Raw genomic sequence first — 26,944 nt, forward strand, 5'->3', positions numbered from 1 at the left:
AAGTAAGGCCAGCGCTGGAAGAAGAACAGATGAATAAGTTCTTCGTCAGAGCTCAGGATCAGCAATACTACGAAAGATTCATGGTTATTGAAAATCATAAATTTTTTGATATCATCAAGTTGGGAGAGATAATAGAAAAATGGATCAAAAATGGAATGGTGACAAATTTTGAAGCACTCCAAGCCACAAATAAAGCCTTGCAGTCAGGAGGTATCTCCAAGAAGAAAGAAGTAGGTGCAGTAATGATAGCCCAAGGTTCGAAGTCTCCTCTCACATACCAAACACCTCCACCCACATATCAGTCTTCATCTCCTAGATACCAACAACCTGCCACCACTTACCATACCTATAACACCCAACCCGCATACTACCACTCACCACCAGCCCGCCAAAACTACCAAAAACCTAGACCAAATTTCGACCACAGACCACCCAAACAATACACCCCAATTGTTGAACCTATAGACCAACTGTACGAGAGACTGAGGTTGCCAGTTATATTACTCCCATTCCCCCTGTTGCTATGGAAAACTCCTCCGAGTGGATTAATCCAAATAAGACATGTGCCTATCACTCAGACATGAAGGGTCATACTATTGATGAGTGTCATACTTTGAAGGATAAGATTCATACATTAATTGACACCAAAGTCTTACAAGCAAATGAGGCTGCACCCAATGTCCGTAATAATCCTCTCCCGGATCACAGGGGTGAGGGAGTAAACATGATAGAGACCAATGAAGAATGGGACTCGGAAGGATCGATTGGACTCATCCGGGAAGGGGATAATCCTAAAATATCTCCAGTCACTCTCACACCGACCGTGGTACAAACTCAGGCACCAATTGAAGTTGAGGTAGCTGCACCAACTCTGTTTGAGGTTGAAGTAACAACACCCTTCACCGTGATGGTAACACCCACGCCGTCTTATAAGTCTAATGCTATACCATGGGATTATGTTATGGAAGCAAGAAGGAAAGGAAAGGCAAAAATAGGAGAAACAGGTGCAGCGTAAGGCATGACCAGAACTGGTAAGGTTTATACACCCGAGCATCTGGGAGGAACGAGCAAAGAAGCTGCATCTAAATCGCCTGTCATTGAGACTGGCCCGAACGACCTTTGGAGAAAGGTGCAAGCAAGGGAATATCCTATGGTTGATCATCTGAACAAAACCCCTGCTCAAATATCCATTTTATCACTACTACAAAACTCCGAGACACATAAGAATGACCTAATGAAGGTGTTGAATGAAGCCTACGTACCCAACAACATCACCAGTGGAGAAATGGGCAACATGGTAGGACAGGTGTTGGAAAGCCACAAGATCACTTTTCATGAAGACGAGTTGCCACCAGAAGGACTAAGTCACAATAGGGCACTGCATATCACAGTGCTGTTTGAGGACAAGTTCATTGCTAGAGTCCTGATAGATGGGGGTTCGAGTCTCAACATCTGTCCACTAACTACTTTGAAAAGGTTGGGTAAAGGTCTGCATGAGATACAAGCAGGAAGTATGAATGTGAAAGCATTTGATGGGTCTCAAAGGGCCATAATTGGGGAGACCAACCTCAGCCTACATATGACCCCAACCTGGTTTGATGTTGAGTTTCAAGTGTTGGACATATCTGCTACCTACAACCTATTGTTGGGACGACCTTAGAAACATGCCGCTGGGGCCGTAGCTTTTACTCTACATCAGGTCGTGAAGTTTGAGTGGAACCATCAGGAAGTGATCATCCATGGGGACGGAAGTAATCCTATTTACACCAATCAAACTGTTCCGGCCATTGAGGGTAGAAAGAAGTTGGGTGGAGAAACATACCATCGCATCGAGCGCGTCAACGCAATTGAACAAGACAAATGATGGAGCAGTAAGATATAACGCATATTGGCATGGACAGGGTATGAACCTGGCTAGGGTCTCGGTAAGAATCTCCAGAGGATCACCAAATCGATACAGCTAAAGCGTCACGGCACAACTTTTGGGCTTGGGTATGAATACACTTGGCACGAGTATCAGAATTGGTCACTACCATGGCGTGGTCCTTATTACCCTCTAGAGCAACCAATACCACATTTGAGCCAGTCATTTCATCAAGCTGACATGATATGGGAGTCCGAAGAAGATGAAGTTCTAGCTGGTATAAGGAATCTGTTTCTGGATGATGAAGACATGGATTGCAATACGATAGTTGAGGAGGAGGAGGAGGAAGACCTTATTATTCAGACCGTGGAGAAGGGAGCTATTCTCAGGAACTAGACTGCTGCACCATCAAGGGCCCGTCGAGTTCCTGGGTAGCCTGGCAATTAACACCATTTATTTTGAAAGCAATTTTATGAGCATCTAAGACATTTTCAGTATTTTGTTTTAAGCATATTTTGTTTTGAAATAATTGCCCGAGTCATTGAGCCGTGCTTGTTTGACGTTTTCAAGATTTATCTAATGCATTATTATTTTAGTATTTATTATTATTCTTTACATTTTTTCTCTACATCATTATTATTACCTATCCCGATGAACCTACGGCTGTGACATGTAATGAGACAACACAACATAAGGATAATGATTCAGAGGATCTGGAAGAGGATATAATACCTGAGGAAATTGTCAAAGAAGTGAAAAACTTTGAAAACAAGCCTAAGTCTAATTTGGATGAGACCGAAACAGTTAATTTGGGAGACTCCGAAACATTCAAGGAAACACGTGTAAGCATTCACCTATCACCGTCAGAGAAGGAAGAGTACATCCGGTTCTTCAAGGAGTATAAGGATATTTTTGCATGGTCCTATGATGACATGACCGGTTTACGCACGTCCATAGTGGCTCATAAACTACCTACCAACCTTATGTGTCCGCTTGTAAAGCAAAAACTCAGACAGTTCAAGCAGATATGAGCCTGAAAATAAAAGAGGAAGTCACCAAGCAGATCAAAGCTAAGGTTCTCAAAGTGGTTGAATATCCGACTTGGTTGGCTAACATTGTGCCGGTTCCAAAAAAAGATGGGAAGGTCAGAGTGTGTGTCGACTATAGGGATTTAAATAGAGCAAGTCCCAAAGATGATTTCCCTATGCCCAATATACACATACTAATTGACAATTATGCCAAGCATGAACTCCAATCCTTTGTGGATTGCTTCGCGGGATATCATCAGATCTGAATGGATGAAAATGATGCCAAAAAGACAACCTTTATTACACCATGGGGAGTATATTACTATAAAATGATACCGTTTGGCCTAAAGAATGCCGGAGCCACCTATATGAGGGCCATGACAACCATTTTGCACGACATGATACAAAAAGAGATAGAGGTGTACGTGGATGACGTCATCATCAAATCCAAGAGAAGCACAGATCATATAGCAGATTTGAGGAGATTCTTCGATCGACTTCGAAGATACAACCTGAAACTAAATCCCGCAGAATGTGCCTTCAGAGTCCCTGCTGGAAAGTTGTTAGGGTTCATCGTCAACCGTCGAGAAATTGAGCTAGACCCGTCAAAGGTCAAGGCTATCCAAGATTTGCCATCTCTGAAGAGTAAGAAAGATGTGATGAGTTTCTTGGGGCGTTTCAATTACATCAGCCGTTTCATAGTACAATCAACTGTGATTTGTGAACCAATTTTCAAAATGTTAAAGAAAGATGCTGCAACAAGTTGGACTGAAGAATGCCAGAAAGCCTTTGACAAGATCAAGGAATATTTATCCAAACCACCTGTTCTGGTCCCACCAGAACCCTGGAGACCTGTGCTACTCTATTTATTTGTACTGAATGGGGCTTTCGGCTGTGTCTTGGGACAACATGACAAGATGGGAAGAAATGAACATGCCATATACTATCTAAGTAAGAAGTTCACACCTTACGAAGCATGATATTCTTTGACGCAGTGCACCTGCTGTGCTTTGACGTGAATAGCTCAGAAGTTGAGGCACTACTTCTGTGCCTACACCACATATCTCATATCAAGAATGGATCCGTTAAAATACATCTTCCAGAAACCCATGCCTACGGGAAAGTTGGTAAAATGGCAGATACTACTGAGTGAGTTCGACATCATCTATGTAACTCAGAAAGCGGTCAAGGGACAAGCGTTGGCAGATCATCTGGCAGAAAATCCTGTGGGTGGAAAATATGAACCACTGAAAACGTATTTTCTCGATGAAGAGGTATCATTCGTAGGAGAAGATATCACCGAAATCTATGACGGTTGGAGAATGTTCTTCGATGGAGTTGCAAACTTCAAAGGAGTAGGTATTGGAGCAGTTTTAGTGTCAGAAACAAGTCAACACTATCCAGTATCCGCAAAGCTCAGGTTTCCATGTACCAACAATATGGCAGAATATGAGGCATGCATCTTGGGGCTCAAGTTGTCCATTGACATGAATGTTCAGGAGTTACTCGTAATTGGAGATTCAGACCTTTTGGAACATCAAGCTCTAGGAGAATGGTCTACAAAGAATACCAAAATATTGCCATATTTGTACTACGTACAAGAGTTGATGAAGAGATTCACAAAAATAGAGTTCAAAAATGTTCCGAGAATCCAGAATGAGTTCACAAATGCATTGGCCACTCTATCTTCCATGATACAACACCTAGACAAGAATTTTATCGATCCTATTCCAGTAGGGATCCATAATCAACAACTTATTGTGCTCATGTTGAAGAAGAAATCGATGGAAATCCGTGGTTTCATGACATCAAAGAATACTTGGCAAAATGAGAGTATCCGGAGCACGCAAATCATACTCAGAAACACACACTCCAAAGATTGTCCAACCATTTCTTCCAAAGTGGAGGAATTCTATACATAAGGACTCCAGATCTAGGATTATTACGATGTGTCGACGCCATGGAAGCATCCAAATTGCTCGAAGAGATACATGCCGGAACTTGCGGACCACATATGAATGGCTTTCTTTTAGCTAAAAAATATTAAGAGCAGGATATTTCTGGATGACTATGGAAACAGACTGCATCACATATGTCCAAAAGTGTCATCAATGCCAAGTACATACGGATATGATACGAGTGCCACCCAATGAACTCAATGCAATAAGTGCACCTTGGCCGTTTTTCGCTTGGGGGATGGATGTCATCGGTCCAATCGAACCCACCGCTTCAAATGGGCACAAGTTCATTCTAGTGGCCATAGATTATTTCACAAAATGGGTTGAAGCCGCATCTTAGAAGGCTGTAACTAAAAAGGTCGTCGCAGATTTCGTTAGGGATCGTATTGTCTGTCGATTCGGGGCACCGGAATCAATCATCACCGACAATGCCGCCAACCTTAATAGTGATTTGATGAAATTCATATGTGAAACCTTCAGGATCAAGCATAAGAATTCCACAGCATACATGCCACAAATGAATGGAGTTGTGGAAGCCGCCAATAAGAACATCAAGAAGATATTAAGGAAGATGGTAAATAATCAGAAACAATGGCACGAGAGTTATCATTTGCCCTACTTGGATATCGTACCACGGTTCGCACATCAACTGGGGCAACTCTTTATTTGCTGGTCTATGGTACTGAAGCCGTCATTCCTGCCGAAGTAGAAATTCCTTCTTTGAGAATCATACAAGAGGCTGAACTCAGTGATGCAAAATGGATACGAAGTCATTATGAACAACTGGCTCTCATTGACGGAAAAAGAATCAACGCAGTATGTCACGGTCAACTTTACCAGAACAGAATGTCCAGAGCTTTCAACAAAAGGGTTAGGCCTAGACAATTCACACCGGGGCAGCTGGTGTTGAAGCGGATCTTCCCGCATCAAGATGAAGCCAAAGAAAAATTTTCACCCAATTGGTAAGGGTCCTACATGGTTCACATATTACTAACAGTTGGAGCGCTCATACTCGCAGAGATGGACAGAGAAGTTTGGCCAAAACCTATCAACTCAGATGCAGTCAAGAGATACTATGTTTAGATTGTTTACATTTCTTCATGCAACTGAACTATGCTTGACCTGATTCCCATTTAAGAGGGGATACGTAGGCAGCCCTATGGGTTCGGTCACATCTCAATAAAATCTTCATTTTTTCCATGGTCAGAAACTGGGCAGAATTTTGAGGAGGACCCTCAAAATTCTAAAGCTAGTCTAGCCAATTTCGTCATACGCAGAACAATCAAAGAATTGCTTTTAAACTGGGGTAGAATTTTGGGGAGGACCCTCAAAATTCTAGAGCAAGTAAACCGTAATGTCTCTAAAATATGTCATAGTCATTGGTTCATCTAGCTTAGTCGATATGGCATACTACTATATTTTAAATAACCACGTTCATCAAATGCACACATTTCTTTCGAAAAACTTTATTTCTATAAACAACCAGATATTACCCAGGGTAGCCCAAACAGGATCTCAAGATAGGAGCACAGGCAAAGCAGAAGACAAAAATGCAAACCAACCTTCCCCTACAAAACTCACAATTTTTCTTTGGATGCAGGTACAGTAAGACAATAATATCTGCAGACACATCAGGTCACTACCTTCAAGATAGCAGATTATCTATCCCAAGCATCTCCAGCTAAGAAACACTCTACTATCACTCATCATTTTCCTTACATCGAGACAAAGCATTGTCTCCTATTTTGCATGAGGCTAAGCCCTGCCTCCCTAATTGCATAAGGCTAAGCACTGCCTTTTCTTGCATGAGACTAAGCATTGTCTCCTTTATTTACATCAAGACTAAGCATTGTCTCCTATTTTGCATGAGGCTAAGCCCTGCCTCCCTAATTGCATAAGGCTAAGCACTGCCTTTCCTTGCATGAGACTAAGCATTGTCACCTTTCTTTGCATCGAGACTAAGCATTGTCTCCTATTTGCATGAGGCTAAGCCCTGCCTCCTTAACCGTATAAGGCTAAACACTGCCATTCTTTGCATGAGGCTAAGCATTGTCTCCTATTTTGTATGAGGCTAAGCCCTGCCTCCTTGACTGTACAAGGCTAAGCACTGCCCTTTCCTTTCATGAGACTAAGCATTATCTACTTTCTTTGCATCGAGACTAAGCATTGTTTCCTATTTGCATGAAACTAAGCATTGTCTCCTATTTTGCATGAGGCTAAGCCCTGCCTCCCTGACTACACAAGGCTAAGCACTGCCTTTTCTCGCATGATACTAAGCATTGTCTCCTATTCGCATGAAGCTAAGCCCTGCCTCCCTATTTGCACGAGGCTAAGCCCTGCCTCCTTAATTGCATAACGCTAAGCACTGCCTTTCCTGCCTGAAGCTAAGCACCGCTTCCCTTACTTGCATGAGACTAAACATTGTCTCCTCTTCCTGTATGGGGCTAAACATTGCCTCCTTAATTCCACAAGTCTAAGCACTGTCTTTCCTCGTGATTAATTGCTATCTGCATTATGCCATCTAAAACCTGACACTATCTTCTACTCACCCACGGCTAAGCACTGCCCTCACCTTACCCAAGACTAAGCTTTGTCTTGTCGTATCTTCGCATATGACCAAACATCATGTCTTTGCATTCCATGGGCTGAAACACCTCCATTTTGTCCAAAGGCGTCATAGTCCGAAGGCATTATCCTCATAGCCGGAACACACCATTCCACAGCCTGAGGATCTCTCAAAAGTGCACATCATTATTCAAAGGCGTCATGGTTCAGAGGCACCATTCTCATAGCCCGAGGACATCATTTCATGGCCTGCGAATCCCTTACCACATGATTCATGGCCCAGGACGTCATGGTCTAAGGACATCATCCTCACCGTCCAAAGACAACTTTCATGGTCCAAAGGGAATTTGCATCATGTTTAAATTCTCGTAATAATCCATATATACTTGCATGCATCGTGTTTTAAATTTTGCAGGTAATCTAGGAAGTAACTGTTCTCCTAATGGGAGCAATCTTCGCTCCGATTTCCGTTCACAACGTTCACATCCTGTAATTGTTTCAAACATAACCGACCACCATCAATTACCCGCCTTTTACTCTATGACCGTTCAGATATTTGCATCCATAACGTTTTAAATTCGCATTCATGACTTCGTATAAATTCATCCAATACTATCCTACCCAAAGGAACCCTTTCCGAAACACACAACCATTTCTATAACAACTCCATCGGTTCAGTTCACCGTTAGATCCAGAACTACACACGGCCTGATTCCCGTAACACCAGGGATATGTAGGCAGTTCAGGAACCACGGTTTGGCCTCCATCTTTTAAATCACCTCATTCGTTCAAAATCGGTCATCATTTTCTTTACCCGACAACTCATTCATCATTTTTGGGTAAAGAGGGGCAGCTGTTGATACCCAATTTTGCTCTCATATTTTTCAAATAGCATGTATACTTTCAAAATATTATTCTGCAGCACTATTTAATTTACCAGATCTATATGAGCATTTTTATAATTTTTCATAATTTTCATAATTTTAAAATTAATTTTCTTGCATTTAATTTACCTAAATATTCACCAATTATTTCTTTAAATGATTTCTTGTGATGACTTAATGATCCAGATTATTATTTGCATATGTTTTAAATATTTTACTTCATTTCATATAATTATATTAGTATTTTTAGGCTATTTACCTAATCTTGCAATAATAGCCTATATTTTGCAATTATTTGCATTTGTCATTTTATTCAAGGTCAAAATAATTTTTTACATTTTTATAATCTTATACTATTGTTTTAAATTATTAAGTTTCATAATTAGCATTTTTTATATTTTTGTTTAGCTATTTTATTAAATTATTTCCCTTTAATATCTTATTCAAAAGCTGGCCCAATTTTAGGCTAATGCTCGGACCAATTTTGGCCCAAACACTCAGCCCACTCACTCTCCTCTTCAGCAGACCAATCCAAACGACCCCTTAACCTTAACCCAGTCGGTACCCGTTTATTTGACCCGCCCCGCTTCTCCTCTAATCATGGTTGTTGATCTTAAATGATCAACGACCCACAACCCTTCCCCCATTTTTTATTATACTCGCCCAAACCCTAAGACCTCACTCATCTATCCACAGCCGCCCTCACCTGCTCTCTTCTCCTTCAGACACCAAACCCTTACTCGCCCAAAAGACCCCATTTTCCATTTCTCATACGCGTTAGACGCGGATCCTACTTACCTTTTCTGCTATTGTCATTCACTTATGGTAACTTTTATTACCTTCATACTTATGGCAAGTTTGATTCTCACAGATTTGGCTCCGATTCTATGGTTCTGGATGCGATTGTGGTTCTATACACTCAGAAAGAGTAAATTTCTTCTTGTTTGTGGCATATCCCCGTTGATTCCGTCGTTGATTCCGATTTTCCCTTCAATGGTTCTATTAGTGATTGCATGTGATAGTTTCTTTCCTTATTTGTGCTTGATTTACTATTTTCCATGTTTGTTCGTTCAAATCCTACTACTATATAAACCCCTCCACATTCCCCTTTAAGACAGACTTTTAATCACCCGGATTCACTAAACAATCGAAGCTATTACTCTATTGTTCTCTTATTCTCTTGTTCTATACTCTGATTTTTGGCCGGCTGAAAGCCAAGACTACCGGATTTTGATTTTTCAACTTTTCTTGGTGCGAGCACTCCCCGGTTTGATACAGTTTTGCTTCATGATGTAAGTTAACATGTCTGTCTTTTGATATTGTGATGGATACTTAACATGATTTGGTCCCCTAGGTTCTAATACTTTAAGTTAATGCTTTACTTAAATTGGTTTAGTATTATGCACCCGTGTATGATAATCTTTGTTAATCCTGCAAACTTGTTTCTCCCTTAACTCTTTCAATATGTGACTGCCTATGTGTTATTTTGCTAAGTGTTGAACCTGCTTTAAATTCTTGCTGAACATGCTTCTAAGTCTTGTGACCTGTTTGATTAGTTGCTCTGTGTTCTCAACTTTGCTATGACTACTTCGAGTTATAAATGTATTCCCTCAAATTCTGCCTCTCAAACCATTGTCCTCTCTCTCTCATTTGTTACACATGCTATTATGAACCTATCATTCTTGTCCGGCTGAAAGCCAAGGCCACCAAGGCTCTTACTACTGACCTCCTAGTGTGAGCACTGCTCGGGGTCCATTCGAGACCCTTGTGAACTCTGACACACTGGGATTTGGGGTCTTTTAGCCACTCCCTATACTATTGAGCTATCTCTGACACTCAATTCTTTCTTCCTACTTTCTACTAAATGTGTGAACTGCTTGGTTCAAGTGGTTCAATATCTGGGTAATGTGGTCAACCTATGGTTGTATGATTTGGCTCGAGTTCTTCTATGGATTCTGGGTTGTGCTGATGAATATGGTTCTTGGGTATGCTACGTGAGAGTTGTTGAAGGCCCAGGCAATGCTGGATGTTTCCTTTTTGGGCCTGCTATGAGCCTACTGTCATTATTTGTATAATATTTATAATCATATTCATTATCGGGCTTGTAATAACTTTGTAATGAATAATTGGGGTGTTAGTAAAATGGAGAATGGGTAGATTCTGATGCTTGCATATAAGGTAAAAAATATGCATATAGGATTCAATGATTTACTTGCTATTTATGCCATTCAATTTCTATGTGCACTGTAGAAATCATGTCATTAGGAGAGGCACATGCTTACACTATTCGGCTATTTGCAAACATGAGTACAAATGCTTCAGTTATTTCTATTGCTATGTATTACTAGAAAAACTGCCTATAGAAAACAAATACAACTAAACTTTCTTCAAATTCACATAACTACAACATATCTACTAGAAATCATGCCTATAGGATTTTGATCATTTCATTTGCTACTGTATCGCACTGTTCACCTACAAAGCATACCTACAGGGCTAAAATATAACAATAAAATTGGTCCCAGTCGTCAATTGTTAGAGATCCTGCCTATAGGGTATTACTACTCGCCTAAAAAGGTTAATTTTCCAAACGCTATTTGCTGTTCGTTTATGCTACTGTCAGACAAGCATGAATAATTCTGGGCTCTTCTCCAACAGATTTCATTGTCACTTAGTGTGTAAATCACCTAGAAACAACACCTATAGGAAATCTGCAATCTCTAATCAACATGCAACAATCATATAATTATTTGGAGATGAGCAACGCCTAGCCTTTGAAACCTCTTGTATGTTTTAATGCATAGTCACATAGAAACCGTGTCTATAGGGCTTAAGGTTCTTAATTCTGAAATTTGTCTACTGCATATAACATGAACTTGCTCGCGTGCATTTGTTGCTTAAATGTGGAAGCCAACTTGAGCCATTTATTGTCTTTATGTGCAGTCCAACATGTTTTGAATGTCACTTAGATTTATCATTTTTTGAGCAACCTAAGTAAAGTCTAGAACCATCTAAATAGAGGTCCAAAACCTCCCGGACCATAGGTATGGGACGGGTAGTACACGCATAGGGTACGACCCATAATTGAATTAGAATGCTTTTAGGTAACAACTTTAACATATTAATCGGGGATGATAGTCTGTGCCCGCTGAATAATATGAGTAACACCCCATCTTGAGGGAGTTACGAAGTATTATTTATGTTGCACGAGGTGATCCTTTAGGCTAAAAAACTTAGGACCTCCCTCTTCTTTGTATGTCGTTATTAGATCTAAATATCCGTATCCCTATATTCGCACTAAGATCTTTGTCAATTATGTTGTAATAAAGTTCTGTGACTTCTGAATTCCTTGGTTTATTTGATCATCTAGCTTAATCATAATCCACATAATCTTAAGTTCAGCCGGGACCCACAATTGTGGACCTCGAGGAGTGCCTAGTACCTTCTCTTTGAGGTAACTTGAGCCCTTACCCGATTCTTTAGTGACGTAGACTAGTCAAACAGAGTTATTTGCATAATAGGTGCCCTAACGCACCTTAAAAATCGTTAGGTGGCGACTCTTCTCTTTTAATACCTCCTAAAAAGGAGTGGTCACATGTCGAAGCCCGATCTCGTGAGAGAAAAAGGGCGCGACACACGACAGTTAAACCAATCTCGAAACTCATAATATCTCTCCCCTGGTTTTGTAGGTAGAGCAACAGGGACTGAAGGACCTTTGCGTATTCTACGTTCTTTACGTGCTTTAGGATCTTTAGGTGCTTTAGGATTTGTAGGTGATTTGGATTTCGTAGATGCCATTTGTTCAAAACAAAATAAAAGATAGAAAAAATAACGTCAGAACATTATCAAAAAAATCAGCTAGAACTTCAGCTCTAAGAAGGCTGAAGTTCAGCAAAACTTCAGCTCCTAGAATGGTGAAGTTCATAAAAAATATAACAAAAACACAAAATAAAACTGCAGCTCCTAGAAATAAGTTATCCTTGAAGTATTATAAACTTCACACTTTAATAGCATCATTTATTTAACTCTAAAAAATTTTAAAAATTTCGTCGTCTCCAAAAATCACTGAAGAATTTATAGAATTTTCATCAAAAAACACAAACACACGTTCTAAAAACCTAAAAACACAATTGTAAAAGTAAAACCTAGAAAACAAATTCACTAATCAAAGTAAACCCTAAGAAACTATTTTAACCAGAAATTAAATCATAAAAATAATACTAAAAAAAACCGAGAAAGTTAATGCAATGTACCTGTGATTATACGTAATGTTATTGGGGAACAAACAATTGAAAAATCAAGAAGAATGACTAAAACCGTTTGATTTCAGAGAAGAACAAATCAAAAACGCGAAGAACGGGAGAGAGAGACAGAGACAGTAGACTGGCGTATACTTGGAGAGAAAGTAATCTTTTAATAAAAAAGTGCAAAATCATCTTTTTAAAAGGCTTTTAACAAAAAAACGGGTACGAATACAAACAGAAAAACAAAGCGGGTACATGTTAAAAAGGGGTGACCAAATAGGGCGCCTCCATGCAATGTTTACAATAAAAGGAAATCCCTATCCAAAATCGCGTTATTGTCGTGGTGTGCGTGATCTTAGTCAGGATTTACGATGTTGGCATGAAGGAAAAGTGGGTTGACAAGTTTTCATGTTGTGTGCATTTGATTAGTTGGGAGAAAGAGAATGTGTCTAGTGAGGCATTAGAAGTTGCACATATCGCGTGCAATAAGTACATGGTATTGCTTTGAACTTGCTCTTATATTCTGCCATTAATTTTTTTTTTATGTTACTAATCCCACTTTTTATGAACGATTACTTGTTATCATTTTTAAGGCCTGACAACATAAAGTTCTTTTAGCTATCAGTTTATATATTTTAACTAATCTTGTATTGTATCCTACTACTATATTTGATATCTTTCTTAGTCATATAGCCATAGTTGTTACCGTGTGGATTATTGAATAGATTTGACCAGTTTGCAGCTTTGGACATTTAGGATTCTACGTATACATAGTATTGTGAAAATTTTATAGCTGCATTTTCAGGGATTTCAGGGGGTTTGATTACCCTAAAAAATGGATAATAATTAAATTTATATGTGGTTTTAAGGATATGCAAATTAATTCAATACAAATGATAAATGGCCTTAGATTAAACAGATAAAGGACATAATAAATTATCAAACCAATAAGGAGAGTGATCCCGGACTCAGTAACGTCTTAATCAAATGCCTGCCTTCGATCCCGGGCTCACACTAATGAAGAACTGAAGAACAAAAGTAAGAACTTTGAATATCAGAGAAAATAAGAGTCTATTGCCTTGATATGCGTGTTACAATGTGTCCCTATAAATAATAATCTTTTCCCTTTATATAATAGGGGAATTTTACCCTAAGTACAATTCTAAAAAAGGTAAAAATCTTTCGTTTCACCGATCACCGATACAAGTCGAGATTCACAGCGTGATATCTGGTTAGGCACGGACATCACGACCATTTGTTAGTCGTGCGCAACTACTTGGTATTGTTCTCCGAAGTCTTCAATCTTCATATCGACCTTCGAGGATAAGGCCCTGATATCCCCGAGGGCAGGTGCCTTGCCCGAGCCCTAATGCAGGGGGTTCTTCGTTCTGACTCCAATACAATACAGTCATGTTCCTGCTCCAATTGGTTCACCCGGAAGACGAGTCATACAACGGGCTGGGTTTTACCCGTATACAGATAGTCCCCTCGTTTATCAAAGAGTATGCTTGCCGAAACGATGGTAAACGACAGATGACTCCGGTTCCTTCCTTTGTACGTTTCAATGGGAAGTCGACGAGTGCAAAACCGATGTATAGAACATAAGCTCGCTAGTCAAAGATAGTATAATATTAAATCGCTTCCACAAGGATTGCTTTAAATAATGTTCTAATAAATCTTCAGCTTAATACTATCTAGGAAATAAACCTTTGATTTATGTTATTATCAACTAATAATAAAATCTAAAATTATCGATTGTGAGAAAATAATAGAAATTTAATGACTAAGTAGCAACGATAGAATATCAAGGTGAGAAGTAAGGGTTGTTACAAGATATGTGATCAACTATCTCTCCGGATAACTTCCTGCTAATTTCACTCTTAACTTCTATTGACTCTTACGATTTAAACAGATGATTAGGCTATCTTACGGATTCAAATTCTTCTTCCAAATGAATGAGAGTTATATTAACCAACCTAATGACAGGTTCTAAGAAAGTATGCAAATATACAGTGAATGAAAAATCTTTCAAAGAATGTCTCTCGATTTTTCTTCTAAATTGGGTCAATTAATAACTCTCTAAGCTCTTTTGATTACCTAAGAGAGGCGTAAAATTAAGCCAAACAAAATAACACAATGCGAATTGTAGCAACACTTCTCTTTCGATTAAAGTAAAACCACATTTGGCTTTGCAATTCAATTAATACTCATTCAACGAATTTGGGCAATTAACAGAAAGTAACGCCCCAAAACACTAGCCAATCACAATATCCGTCAACAACCCTAAGAAAGATTACTCCATAGTGGAGAAGTTATTTATCACAAGAGTATTAGAAGAACAAGAAGACATTACAATTCCCAAGATCAAACAAACTTCCATATTGAATGAGTTGGATGAAGTATTTTGAGTCTCCGTTGTTTCCTTGCCTTCTTCTCTCCCAAAAATTCTCTAAAATCCGAGATACCCACTTTTTAGATGAGCTAGGCTTCATATAGGTCAAAAGGAGTCGCCTCAGAAATTACAAAAATAGTCCTGTGTAAAGTTTCCGGAAGTGGACGTGCGCGGCTGCGCACCTGGAGGTGTGACCGCGCATATGGCCGCACACCTCTGGTAGTGCACTGCATTACTTGCACGCTCAAGTGCGCACTGGAGGGGGTCTCATGCGCGGTCGCGCATCTGGTTTAGCATCCTGCTCAACTCTTTGTTTCTCCCATTAAGTGCATTATTCATCCGTTGATCCCCGAACACAATCCCGACATAATCCTTGGGCTTTTACTCAGACTTCAAAGCTCCAAAATAGCTCGAATTAGCTCCACGATATCTTCATAACTCGGAATCGCTCCTACAAGGCACAAAACACACACTCAGTGCAAAACAATACCATTTAAAGCTCTAACATTAGTAAAGTGCAGTGAATTAGAGTGAAATTAAATACCAAAATACACAATTATAGCCTACCATGAACACCCCACACTTAAACCATTGCTCGTCCTTGAGCAATCAAATTATACTTCACATAAAATATGACTTTTTTCAACAACTCTCATGACCCATCACACCAAGACTCTTTAAAACAGACTAAGTACAATTTCGTAACAACTTAACCTCAAGATTTGACTCAAAGCACCATGCATTATTTATAACCCGCTCACTTAATATAACACAGAGGTCAAGAATTACCTTTCCTTCATGAATCAAGTGCCCTCACACAAAAATAGAGAGTAGTTCCACACACAATAGACATTAAGAATAATTAGGAACTCTAGATAGAAAGGATTCACTCACTCTCAGAAACAACATTCATATGCCATAAAAGATGACCCATAAGCTTGGCCGTAGTGTGCCACTATACTTATTGAGTTCATTCAGTCAAGGATCAAATAAGACTTTAACTGGTTATAATGTAGGTTGCGAGACGAGTAGGATAAATTTAGATATCATAGTGACTACACCTCCCTAAGCACTTTTAATACAAACACTTTTACAATTCAAAACCCCACACTTATGTCAAACCATAACTCCACCTTCACATCATTATATATCAACTCCCATTTCTTTAAGCACAAATACATTAAGAGTTACCACTATCAAGGAATATTTTTCACAATCATACAATTATTTCTATTGTTTTCCTTTTTCAATTCAAGTGGCTCTTACTTTTTTTTCCAAAACATTGCACCTTTATCCTATTTCATTAGTTCCACTCAAAAGCCAAACCAACACCCCCACTTTAACTTTTACAAAGTTCATAAAATATTCAAGTGCTCACGAGAGGTAAAAGGTTCCAATAGATAGTCAATTCAAACAATTGGGTAGGGCTTGTAATGTGGTTGCCAAAGAAACAAGATTACAAGATCAAAAGGGGTTAACTAAGATACACAACAATCAGGTAAGTAATAACATATAACTGGCTTAACAAAGAAATGCCTATATCACTTTCAAGACTGAATAAAACTACCATTTCGCTTTGCAAACACACGGGGCAAGTTCTAGACATCAAATGCCATGCAATGAATAATACAAAAGCTCACACACACATGGCACATAACTCACTCCGGATTGGACTATCAAGACACTCTAGTCAAAGCAGTTTAGCAGAGTTAAGATTATACAATTTAAGGTACTTATACAAGAGTCAAAAATTGAGCCTAAGCGTCACAACTAAAATACTCACTATTCTCAAGGCATAATAGAGTCGAGAGATATTGCCTTCATTCAAATCATAGCCCAAGGTTTCCTACTCCTAACAAAAATAAAAATTAACTACACCCGGTTCAATCAAAACCCTTGGAAAATAACTGTGGCACAAAGAAAAACCAAGGGGGAATTAATACACGACCTACAAAAGAAAATATTTTTGTCTTTTTCTTTCGATTTTAATCCCTCAAGAAACCTGTCGACTGATATCCATCATCGGGAAAAACCGAAAAAATCAATCTACATCTACCAAAAAGAAAACTCATATATCAATTATTTTCTATCTCTAACTACTACACCTAACAAAAATAAAACTACATCCACCAAAAAGAAAACTCATATACATACATACGAATATCCCTCACCCCACACTTTAAATGGTGGCATGTCCCCATGACACCCAAAAAAAATGCAAAGGTGAAGAAAACTCCCCTTATCAGGGTCCAAATGACAAGCTAGACCAAGTACACGCAACCATGCCATGATTATTTTCTCAGATTTGGCATTCTGTGGAGCAAGGGAGTTCACTCGAGCTCCCAAATCATTGACTGAAGTATGCATCCCCGCCATTTCTTGTTCTAAAGCGCTCATTCTTATGTTCCATTCGCCGCATAAAGGTTCCTCAACACCCTGCTCATGCGGTGGAGATGCAGCGACATCCTTACCGTGTACCTCATTGACCTCGTCGGGCACATCAGATTCCTCACTATCTGCCTCAGCAGGCCCAACAGGTTCCTTCCCAATTATAATTTATCCGCCCGACATTTCTGTTCGCGCTTGACTTTCCTATCCGTGGACCTGTTTTCCGGTACCCGTGCCTCATGGCATAATTGAGTGACTAATGATGGGAAAAAGAACCCATACCTTTGCATAGGATAACAGATGGTCATCTCATCTTGAATGACCTGAGCCACACTACCTCCTTCTCAGGTACACAAATGGTTGCAAAGAACAAGTGCCACATGTATGGTTTTCCGTTGTGCGTGACATATTACTCACCTATATCAGGGTCTTCCACGTATTCCGGGAAGTGATAGGCCCTTTGGATGGCCTCCTTGGAAAAGTCCACTCTCTTCTTCCGGATTGTGCAGACATGGTCTACATGTTCTGGACAGTTCACATAGAATTCCCGAACAACCATTAAATTTGCCTCGCCAGGTTCTTCGAAGAATCCTTGCCTGACCAATTCATTATACACTCTGGGACAGTCATTTTAAAGAGTTCCAATATTAATTTCCCTTTCCAGTATGGGTTTTTTTTTGCTTTGCTATGAAATCGTTCTTGGGCTTCCCAAGAGACGAACTTGTTCTGATCATATGGGCGAGCGGATGTAGAAGCTCGCGATCGGGATGTGCCCGCTTGACTACCAGTGGATGTACTTGCAGTTTTTCTCTTCTTGTAAGGAGCCATTGCACCTGAACACAAACTGCCAAATATCAGCTAATAAATCACTCGGCAAACCAAGAGGGGATACTCAGACTTCACCCTCACACTTGGTCACAAAATTATACCCTCAATCTCATTGTGGCATTTACACAAACACTTAACATTCACAGTTGTTCCTAACCTTCTACAAAGTAATTCTAGCCCTAGTTGGACTAAGGATACACCAATTTCACTCCTAGAAACTATACGGTCAGTCTCCATGGTGAAACTCGACCTCCACCCTACACTAAAAGGAGAACAAAAAGAAAGAAACAAGAAAAAGAAAAAAAAAAACACTACAAACAAACAAGAAAAAATAGAAACAAAGGGAAAAACATCTCACATACCTGGGGGGTCTCTGGGAGAGAGTGCTATTGAGGAAGGGGGAAGGGAGAAGAGTATAGGATTGTGCTTGTGGTTTTGTTGCAGAGAGGAGAGGATAAAGAGGGGGCGGGTTAGGTTTTTGCTTAAGAGGAGAGGGAAAAGGGGGAAATTTAGAAGGGGGTTTTGGGTGGGGGAGGGGGCGAAATTAAAAGGGGTAAATACTTACCTGTGTGCGGTCGTTTACACGGTCGGGTCCTCCCGTTCGCAGCCGCGCACATAAGGCAGTGTACTGGTGAATGTGTGCGGTCAAGTGTGCGGTAACCCCTTAAGGTGCGCGGCCGCGCACATACCACATCCTCTGACGTTGTCTTTTGAATGGCCATATGCGTGAGGTGCTCTATCTATTCGCAACATGTACCTTCCCGCACCTACCACGTCATAATATACATTAATTTCTATCTATTCTGCATTATAAACAAAAGTGAAAGATTAAGCTAGTAGAAGAGTTAGAGGTAGTTTGAGTTATAGTCGTCAGCTTGACTCAACCGGGCATCCTCAATTGATTTTGATGCTCGAGGATTGCTGAGCAAATCCTCCAGCAAGATACGGTTTAGACTGTGCCCATTTACTTTAAAACTTTTTGTTCCGTCCATGTTCTGAATCTCAATTGCCCCATATGGTGATACATGTTTCACCACATACAGTCCCGTCCATCTAGACTTAAAGTTTTCGGGGAACAATCTGAGTCTACTATTGTACAGTAAGACTTTGTCCCCTTTATGAAACTTCGTTGTCTTAATCAGACTATCATGCTACCTTTTAGTCTTTTTCTTGAAAATCTGCACATTTTCATACGCGTCCAGTCTAAACTCCTCCAATGAATCCATCTGCGCCAACCTGTGTTCACCTGCAAGACTAAGATCAAGGTTAAGCACCTTAATTGCCCAATAAGCTTTATGTTTTATCTCAACAGGTAGGTGACACAATTTTCGATACACCAGTTTGAACGGTGAAGTCCCTATGGTTGTTTTGAATGTAGTTCTGTACGCCCATAGAGCTTCCTCTAACTTTACAGATCAATCCTTACGCGAAGCACTAACCGTCTTTTGAAGAATTCTTTTAAGTTCACATTTAGCCACTTCAACTTGCCCACTAGTTTGGGCATGGTACGGGGTTCCTGTTTTGTGTGTGACCCCATATTTGAACAGCAGTGCAACAAACTGCTTGCTCACAAAGTGTGACCCATTGTCAGTGATAATCACTCGAGGTGTCCCAAATTGGGTAAAGATATTCTTCTGTAAGAACTCACACACCACCCGAGCATCATTGGTCCTAGTAGGGATTGCTTCAACCCACTTAGAGACGTAGTCAACAACTAAACAACTACTAGGATATACTCATAAGAATGTGACTGTGGGAATAGACCCTTGAAGTCAATGCCCCAAATGTCAAAAATTTCACGTACCAGAATGGAGTTGAGAGGCATTTCGTCCCTCTTGCTAATACTACCTGCCCTTTGACACTTGTCATATGCAGCTATATACACTCGTGCATCTTTGTACAAAGTAGGCCAATAGAAGCCGACTTCCATGACCTTTGCTGCAGTGCGATTTCCACCATAGTGTCCTCCAGCTGCTCCATCATGATAATGAGACAGAATGCTTGCCATCTCTCCTTCAGACACACATCTTCGAATCACACCATCTGCACATAGTTTAAACAAGAAAGGGTCTTTCCAAAAATAACTTTTTACCTCACCTTGAAGCTTCCTTCTTTAATCATGAGAGAGATCGTGAGGTAACCATATGCTAGCCAAAAAGTTGGCTACATCAGCATACCAAGGAGGCCTTTCAGAGCCCGCAGCAATGGAGAAAATCTACTCATCAGGAAATTCTTCCCTTATTTCAACCAGAGGTCTCTCAAGTCGAGATAGATGATCGGCGACTTGATTTTCTATGCCCTTCCTATATTTGATCTCTAATTCAAACTTTTGGAGCAACAACACCCACCGCATCAGACATGGCTTGGACTCCTTCTTACTCAACAAATATTTCAAGGCTGAGTGATCCGTGTGTACAATCACTTTGCTCTCCACCAGATATGATCTAAACTTGTCAAAAGCAAAGACAACAACAAAGAACTCTTTTTCAGTGATGGAATCGTTGACTTGAGCATCATTCAACATCCTGCTTGCATAGTAGATGGGCCTAAAAATTTTATCTTTTCTTTTCCCCAGAACTGCACCCACAGCTACATCACTAGCATCACACATTATCTCAAATGGCTGGCTCCAATCAGGTGTCACCATAATAGGAGCACTTACAAGCTTTTCCTTTATCAATTTGAATGCTCCTAAGCACTCCACATTGAAAACAAACTTGACATCTTTCGCTAGCAATGCAGTCAACGGTTTGGTAATGTTGGAAAAGTTTTTGATGAACCTCCTATAGAACCCAGCATGTCCCAAGAAACTCATTATGCTCTTCACAGAAGTCGGTGGAGGGAGCCTAGCAATTACATCAACCTTAGCTCTAACTACTTCAATTCCTTCTACAGTCACTTTGTGGCCAAAGACAATTCCCTCTTTCACCATGAAGTGACACTTCTCCCAGTTAAAGACCAAGTGTGTGCCTTCACAACGTTCAAGTACGAGCTCCAAATTCTTCAAGCAATCCTCAAAGTCATCACCAAAGAGGGTGAAATCATCCATGAATACTTATAGACACTTTTCGTTTAAATTAGAGAATATAGACATCATGCACCTCTGAAAAGTGGCAGATTCATTACACAACCCAAACGACATCCTTCTGTAAGCAAAAATACCTGACATGCAAGTAAATATGGTCTTGTCAACATCTTCTGGGGCAATGGGTGTCACGACCCAAACCGATGGGCCACGACGGGCACCCAGTACCTTATTCAACCGAGTACCAACATAACGTATCTTTCGTATCAGTCCATCATAGGTAAATGAACTGGAGTAAAGCATGAGGGAATAAACTTATACATATGACATACTGGCCTATAAGACCAAAACGATCACTCGTACACTGAACATAGGCCGACAAGGCCATATAATCTTTCATATACATGACATCTGTCTACAAGCCACTAAGAATACATAATTGTCATAAAGGTCGGGACCTAGTCCCGCCATACCAAACAATACACATCTAAATCATACTGACCAAACAAGAAACTCCGGAGCAAATGGAGTGCACCAACATCTTTCACTGAGCTGATCGCCTACTTGGACGACTCTCGACCTGTCTATCGGGACCTGCGGGCATGAAACGTAGTGCCCCCAGGCAAAAGGGACGTTAGTACAAATAATGTACCGAGTATGTAAGGAATGAAAATCAGTAAATAATAGACATGAGAGAAACATGGAGTAAAAGACTCGACATGTACGTCAGCATAGCTCTGTGAATCATTTCATTTTTATAATGTCATGCATATGCGTATAAATGTCATACCATGCATAGGTATATGCGTTCATAACATCATCAAGCCTCTGAGGGCATCCCATCATATCATTTCGACCACTGTGGGCAAATCATCAATGTATACCAGCTGATCAGAGTGGCGCAACGGAAGCGTGGTGGGCCCATAACCAACAGGTCCCAGGATCAAAAACCGAAATGTAACAATAAGTCAACATTAATTAAAGACATATAAGAATCAACCTAAATCTTTGAAGTGCCACCGTATATGCATAGTTATCATACTTACATATATAATGCTTCTCTTTGAGACTATTTCTATTATCCATATCGTATGATGCATGACTGCCCAACTGATCAGTGGTAACTGCCCGACCGACCGTAACTCGGTGGTAAATATATAACTGCCCAACCGGCCGTAGCTCGATGGTAAATGCATGACTGCCCGACCAGCCGTAGCTCGGTGGTAAATGTATAACTGCCCAACCGGCCGTAGCTCGGTGGTAAATGCATGATTGGCCGACCGGCCGTAGCTCAGTGGTAAATATGTAACTGCCCAACCAGTGGTAACTGCCCGACCGGCCGTAGCACAGTGGTAAATGAATATGCATGAAGATACATGTATTACTATATTATAAACATTAACATCTTTATCAAATACCTCAATAGGGAATTAGATACATACTTAAACATGTTTTTTTAAAGTAATTACATAAAATTAATGAATATAACTCATATTTACTACCTTCATTCCTACCATATAGGCACAGCAGTTGCATAGAGAGTATTTTACCTTCATTACTCACACTAAGTTTACAAAGTGGACATACATTTACCAAAAGAATCTAAAAGAAATACTGTGTCCCGTTATTACAAGATGTGGCTTAGAACTAAATCCAATTATTATCTTTACGAAAATGAATAACATAGACATCCTTAACTGCTAAGAGTAGAATCACTTATGAAATATCATTACATTTACATATAGTTTCTTGGATCATGCCAAAAGAAAGAAAGATTAGCCTTAACATACTCAGTACATTATTCGTACTGACGTCCTTTTTTTGGGGACGCTGCATTCATGCCTGTAGGTATAGATAATCAGATTGCCGAGCCCTCATGGTAGACAAGGTTAGCATTCAACGAAGGATCGGTAAGACTCCACCTCATTCGGAGTGTAGCCGAGTCTATAAGTCATCGTGTTAGAGTTTTGCTACAAACTTATGGGTAGGCCGGTACCCAATCCCATTTGATGTCAAATAATCTTAGAGGCTTTGTAGAAAGAGCTTCATTTTGTACAATATGTCAGAGGCCTTGACGGCCCATATATATTTATGTTTTAAGAAAAATGGTTCAGTGATACAATGTTGCCCGCTTATAGTTATACATTATGAGTTGTGGCCATGTTGGCCCATGATAGTTACAAAAGGAATGAGTTTAGCCAACTCGACCTATGTATATTCTAGTTTTGGTCGAATGATTATGAGTTACAGAGTGGTTCGCTCGGGCCAGCTCGGCACCGGGTGTCAGCCACGCCTCCTTAGGTTTGGGGAATGACAATGGGTATCTGATTGTAGCCTGAGTACCCATACAAGAAGCAATAACATCCATGTCCAGCCACTTTCTCGAGAATTTGATCAATAAAGGGGAGTGTGAAGTGGTCCTTCCTTGTTGCATCATTCAGCCTTCTATAATCAATGCACATTCTCCACCCAGTGACTGTTCTTGTGGGGATCAATTTATTATCTTCATTTTTCACTACTGTCATGCCTCCCTTCTTAGGTACAACTTGTACTGGACTAATCCACTAGCTATCAGAGATAGGAAAAATCACTCCCGTATCTAGTAATTTGACGATCTCCTTGTGCACTACCTCCTCCAAATTTTTGTTCAGCTTGCGCTAGGGCTGTACCACTGGCTTGCTATTTTGTTCCAACAGAATTTTATGCATGCAAATGACCAGACTGATTCCTTGAATATCATCTATACTCCAGTCCATGGCCTTCCTGTGCTTTTTCAGCAGCTCCACCAGTTTTTGCTCCTATGTACCTGTCAAGTCAGGAGAAATAATCACAGAAAAATTGTTAGTTTCAAGAAAAGCATATTTTAAGTAAGTGGGGAGGATTTTCAATTCCACATTAGGCTTAGCAGCCTCCTCTTTTAGTTCCTCTTCATCAACCACTTGATCCTCAGTCTCAAGAGCTTCTGCCTCTTTCTTTATTTCAGGATCTTCATCTCCACTATGCTAGACTGAGTAATACACCTCTCTAGAGTATTCCCCACAAGCTTGTCAAACTTATATTTTTCAGCCAATTCTCCAACAACGTCCAGCGTGAAACACGAGTAGGCGGACGCCTCATCACTGGGGTATTTTATCATCCTTTTCATCTAAAACCCCATTTTTTTATGCCCACTCTGAGCATAAACTGCCCTTCATAGATATCAAGGATAGCTCTGCCTGTACATAAGAATGGCCTCCCTAGAATTAGAGGTACCTCCTTGTTCACCTCCATATCCACCACAATAAAATCTGTGGGGAACACAAACTTGTCCACCTCACTAAAATATCCTCAATGATTCCCTCAGGTAGAATGGTGGTTTGGTCGGCCAGTTGTAAGGACACTGGTATTGATTTGATCACTCCAAGCTCACCTTCTAGTTTCTTAAATACAGACAAAGGCATTAGATTTATAGACTCACCAGAATCACAGAGAGCCTTGTCGGATTTTTCACTCCCCAACGAGCATGGTATGGTGAAGCTTCCTGGATCCCCACACTTTTGCGGAATTTTATTTTGCAAGATGGCACTGCAGTGGGCGTTTAGCTTGACCACTGTTGTTTCCTCTAATTTTCTCTTGCTAGACAGGATTTCCTTTAAGAACTTGTCATAAGCAGGCATCTGAGTAAGTACCTCTGTGAAAGGAATGTTCACATACAGTTTCTTGAGCATCTCCAGGAATCGCCCAATACATTTGTCAAGTTTCTACCGGTTTATCTTTTGAGGGAATGGTAGAGCTGGCATATGTCTACTTTCTTCAATCTTCTTTTGTACCCGGTTACTCTAGCTCTTTTTCTCTTCACTATCTTACTCTGCTGGTGTCTCAATCTGCTTGCTAACCACCTCAGGTCTAGCTTTCACCTCTGGGTCAGTCAATGCTTTGCCACTTCTCAGAGATACAAATTTGATTATTTCCTTTGGGTTCTTTTCAATGTCAAAGGGAAGAGTACCGGGAGTCCTCTCAGATAACAAATTTGCAATCTGTCCCATTTGTCTTTCTAAATTTCGGATAGTCGTGCCCTAATTCTCTAATTTTTCATCTGTTTTGTTGATGAATGCCTTCATGAGATCTTCCATACTTGATTGAATTTGTTGTAGTGGCTGATATTGCTGCTTCTACTGGCTCTGAAAACCCGGTGGTCCTTGACCCTGGGGTCTAAGATTGTTTTGCTGCCATGTGTTCAAGCTCCCATTAGCTGAACTCCACAAAAAACCTAGATGTCTTTGACCCATAGCATTATAGTTGTTCCCACCTTGGTAGTTTCTTTTATTAAAGTTTTCCACAACGTTGACTTCCTCAGTTGTAGCTTGACACCCACGTGTAGGGTGTCCCAATTCACATATGGCACATCCCACATGTGGTTGATTTTGCACCTGAACTATCATCGGTTGCTTGATGTCCTTAGCCATAGCTGCAATTTGAGCCTGCATTGCTACCGATGATTCTACTTCGTGCACCCCCGCTGATCTTCTTCGATCCCCTTGGTCAGTGGACCATTGTTCTGCGTATTCAGATAGTTCATTCAGAAGTGTGACAATCTCTTTAGGGGTTTTCTTCAACAAAGGACCTACAACCGCACTATTCATCAATCTTCTTGATAAGGGGTTTAATCCATCCCAGAAGTACTGGAGTTGCATCCATTGCTCCAGTCCATTATGAGGGCACCTTCGCAATAGCTCACTAAATATTTCCCATGCCTCGAACACTGTCTCCCCTTCACCTTGGCTGAAATTGTAAATTTCTTTCCTCATTCTTCCAGTCTTAGCAGCAGAGAAATATTTTTCTAAGAACTTAGTAGTCATCTCCTCCCACGTACGAATTGACCCTGTGGGCAGACTTCTCAACCACTTCTTTACATCATCCTTAAGTGAGAAAGGGAATGCTCTAAGGTAGATGGCTTCATGGGATGCTCCATTGTAGCGGAATGTGTTCATAATTTCATCGAAGTCCATAAGATGGTTGTTGGGATCTTTATTGGATTTTCCTCTGAATATGCAATTGTTCTGAATGGTCTGGATGACTACCTATTTGAGTTCAAAATTATTGGCATCAATGGGGGGCCTCATGCTAGATTGTTGTTGGTTGTACAATGGTCTGGCATAATCTCCTAGCAACCTCCTAGGCCTAGGGGCTGCACTTTCAAATTCATCTCCGATCATGGTTCAGTTGAGATTGAACCTTCTATCCACGTCGACTATTTCATCCGCAATACTACGGGCTGCTTCAGCTGCTAACCGTGCTTCCTCTCGCTGAGCTACCTCTCTCGCAGATAGGTTCAGCTCCTCTTCGTTGTTCACCATTATATTTTGAGTTGAAGGCTGACCCAACAGCAACCCGCTCGATCCTTTGTCCCTTCTTAACTGCCTCAGGTGCTTGTCTAACTCTGGATCGTATAACACCAATTCCTTAGAAGAGGATCGAGTCATACACCGTTGAACTTAACTTGTTTCCTGCACAGAGATGAGAAGAGAAAAAAACGAAAATAAAATAAAATTGTTCCTGAATTAGCACCGAAAATTAATTCAAACACTATTAATCGCTAATCCCCCGCAACGATGTCAAAATTTGACGATCGCAAAACCGGTGTATAGAACTTAAGCTCGCTAGCCAAAGATAGTATAATATTAAATTATCTCCACAGGGATTGGTTTAAATAATGTTCTAATAAATCTTCAACTTAACATTATCCAGGAAATAAACCTTTGATTTACGTCATTATCAACTAATAATAA

General features: G+C 40.2%; 2 protein-coding genes across 2 annotated transcripts; both read right to left on the bottom strand.

The window, feature by feature from the left end:
- Nucleotides 1-23,912: 23,912 nt before the first annotated feature.
- On the bottom strand, nucleotides 23,913-24,883 carry LOC138900837 (uncharacterized). Its single transcript, XM_070188468.1, has 2 exons — nucleotides 24,489-24,883; nucleotides 23,913-23,982 (listed from the first exon to the last, which is right to left on the bottom strand). Exons 1-2 carry the CDS (start codon nucleotides 24,881-24,883, stop codon nucleotides 23,913-23,915), a joined length of 465 nt encoding a protein of 154 aa, XP_070044569.1.
- A 444-nt stretch (nucleotides 24,884-25,327) lies between these two features.
- On the bottom strand, nucleotides 25,328-26,512 carry LOC138900838 (uncharacterized). Its single transcript, XM_070188469.1, has 2 exons — nucleotides 26,391-26,512; nucleotides 25,328-26,198 (listed from the first exon to the last, which is right to left on the bottom strand). Exons 1-2 carry the CDS (start codon nucleotides 26,510-26,512, stop codon nucleotides 25,328-25,330), a joined length of 993 nt encoding a protein of 330 aa, XP_070044570.1.
- Between the last annotated feature and the right edge of the window lie 432 nt (nucleotides 26,513-26,944).

This window comes from Nicotiana tomentosiformis, chromosome 11 (assembly GCF_000390325.3).
Source record: "Nicotiana tomentosiformis chromosome 11, ASM39032v3, whole genome shotgun sequence".
NCBI lineage: Eukaryota > Viridiplantae > Streptophyta > Magnoliopsida > Solanales > Solanaceae > Nicotiana > Nicotiana tomentosiformis.

Coding starts and splice junctions, on each gene's coding strand:
- LOC138900838 (XM_070188469.1), bottom strand. CDS start 26,512: ATGGTGAACAACGAAGAGGAGCTGAACCTATCTGCGAGAGAGGTAGCT. Junction 26,199..26,390: donor ATAGTCGACGTGGATAGAAG/GTTCAATCTCAA, acceptor TTGCATATTCAG/AGGAAAATCCAATAAAGATC.
- LOC138900837 (XM_070188468.1), bottom strand. CDS start 24,883: ATGCTCAAGAAACTGTATGTGAACATTCCTTTCACAGAGGTACTTACT. Junction 23,983..24,488: donor ATTGAGGATATTTTAGTGAG/GTGGACAAGTTT, acceptor CTGACTTGACAG/GTACATAGGAGCAAAAACTG.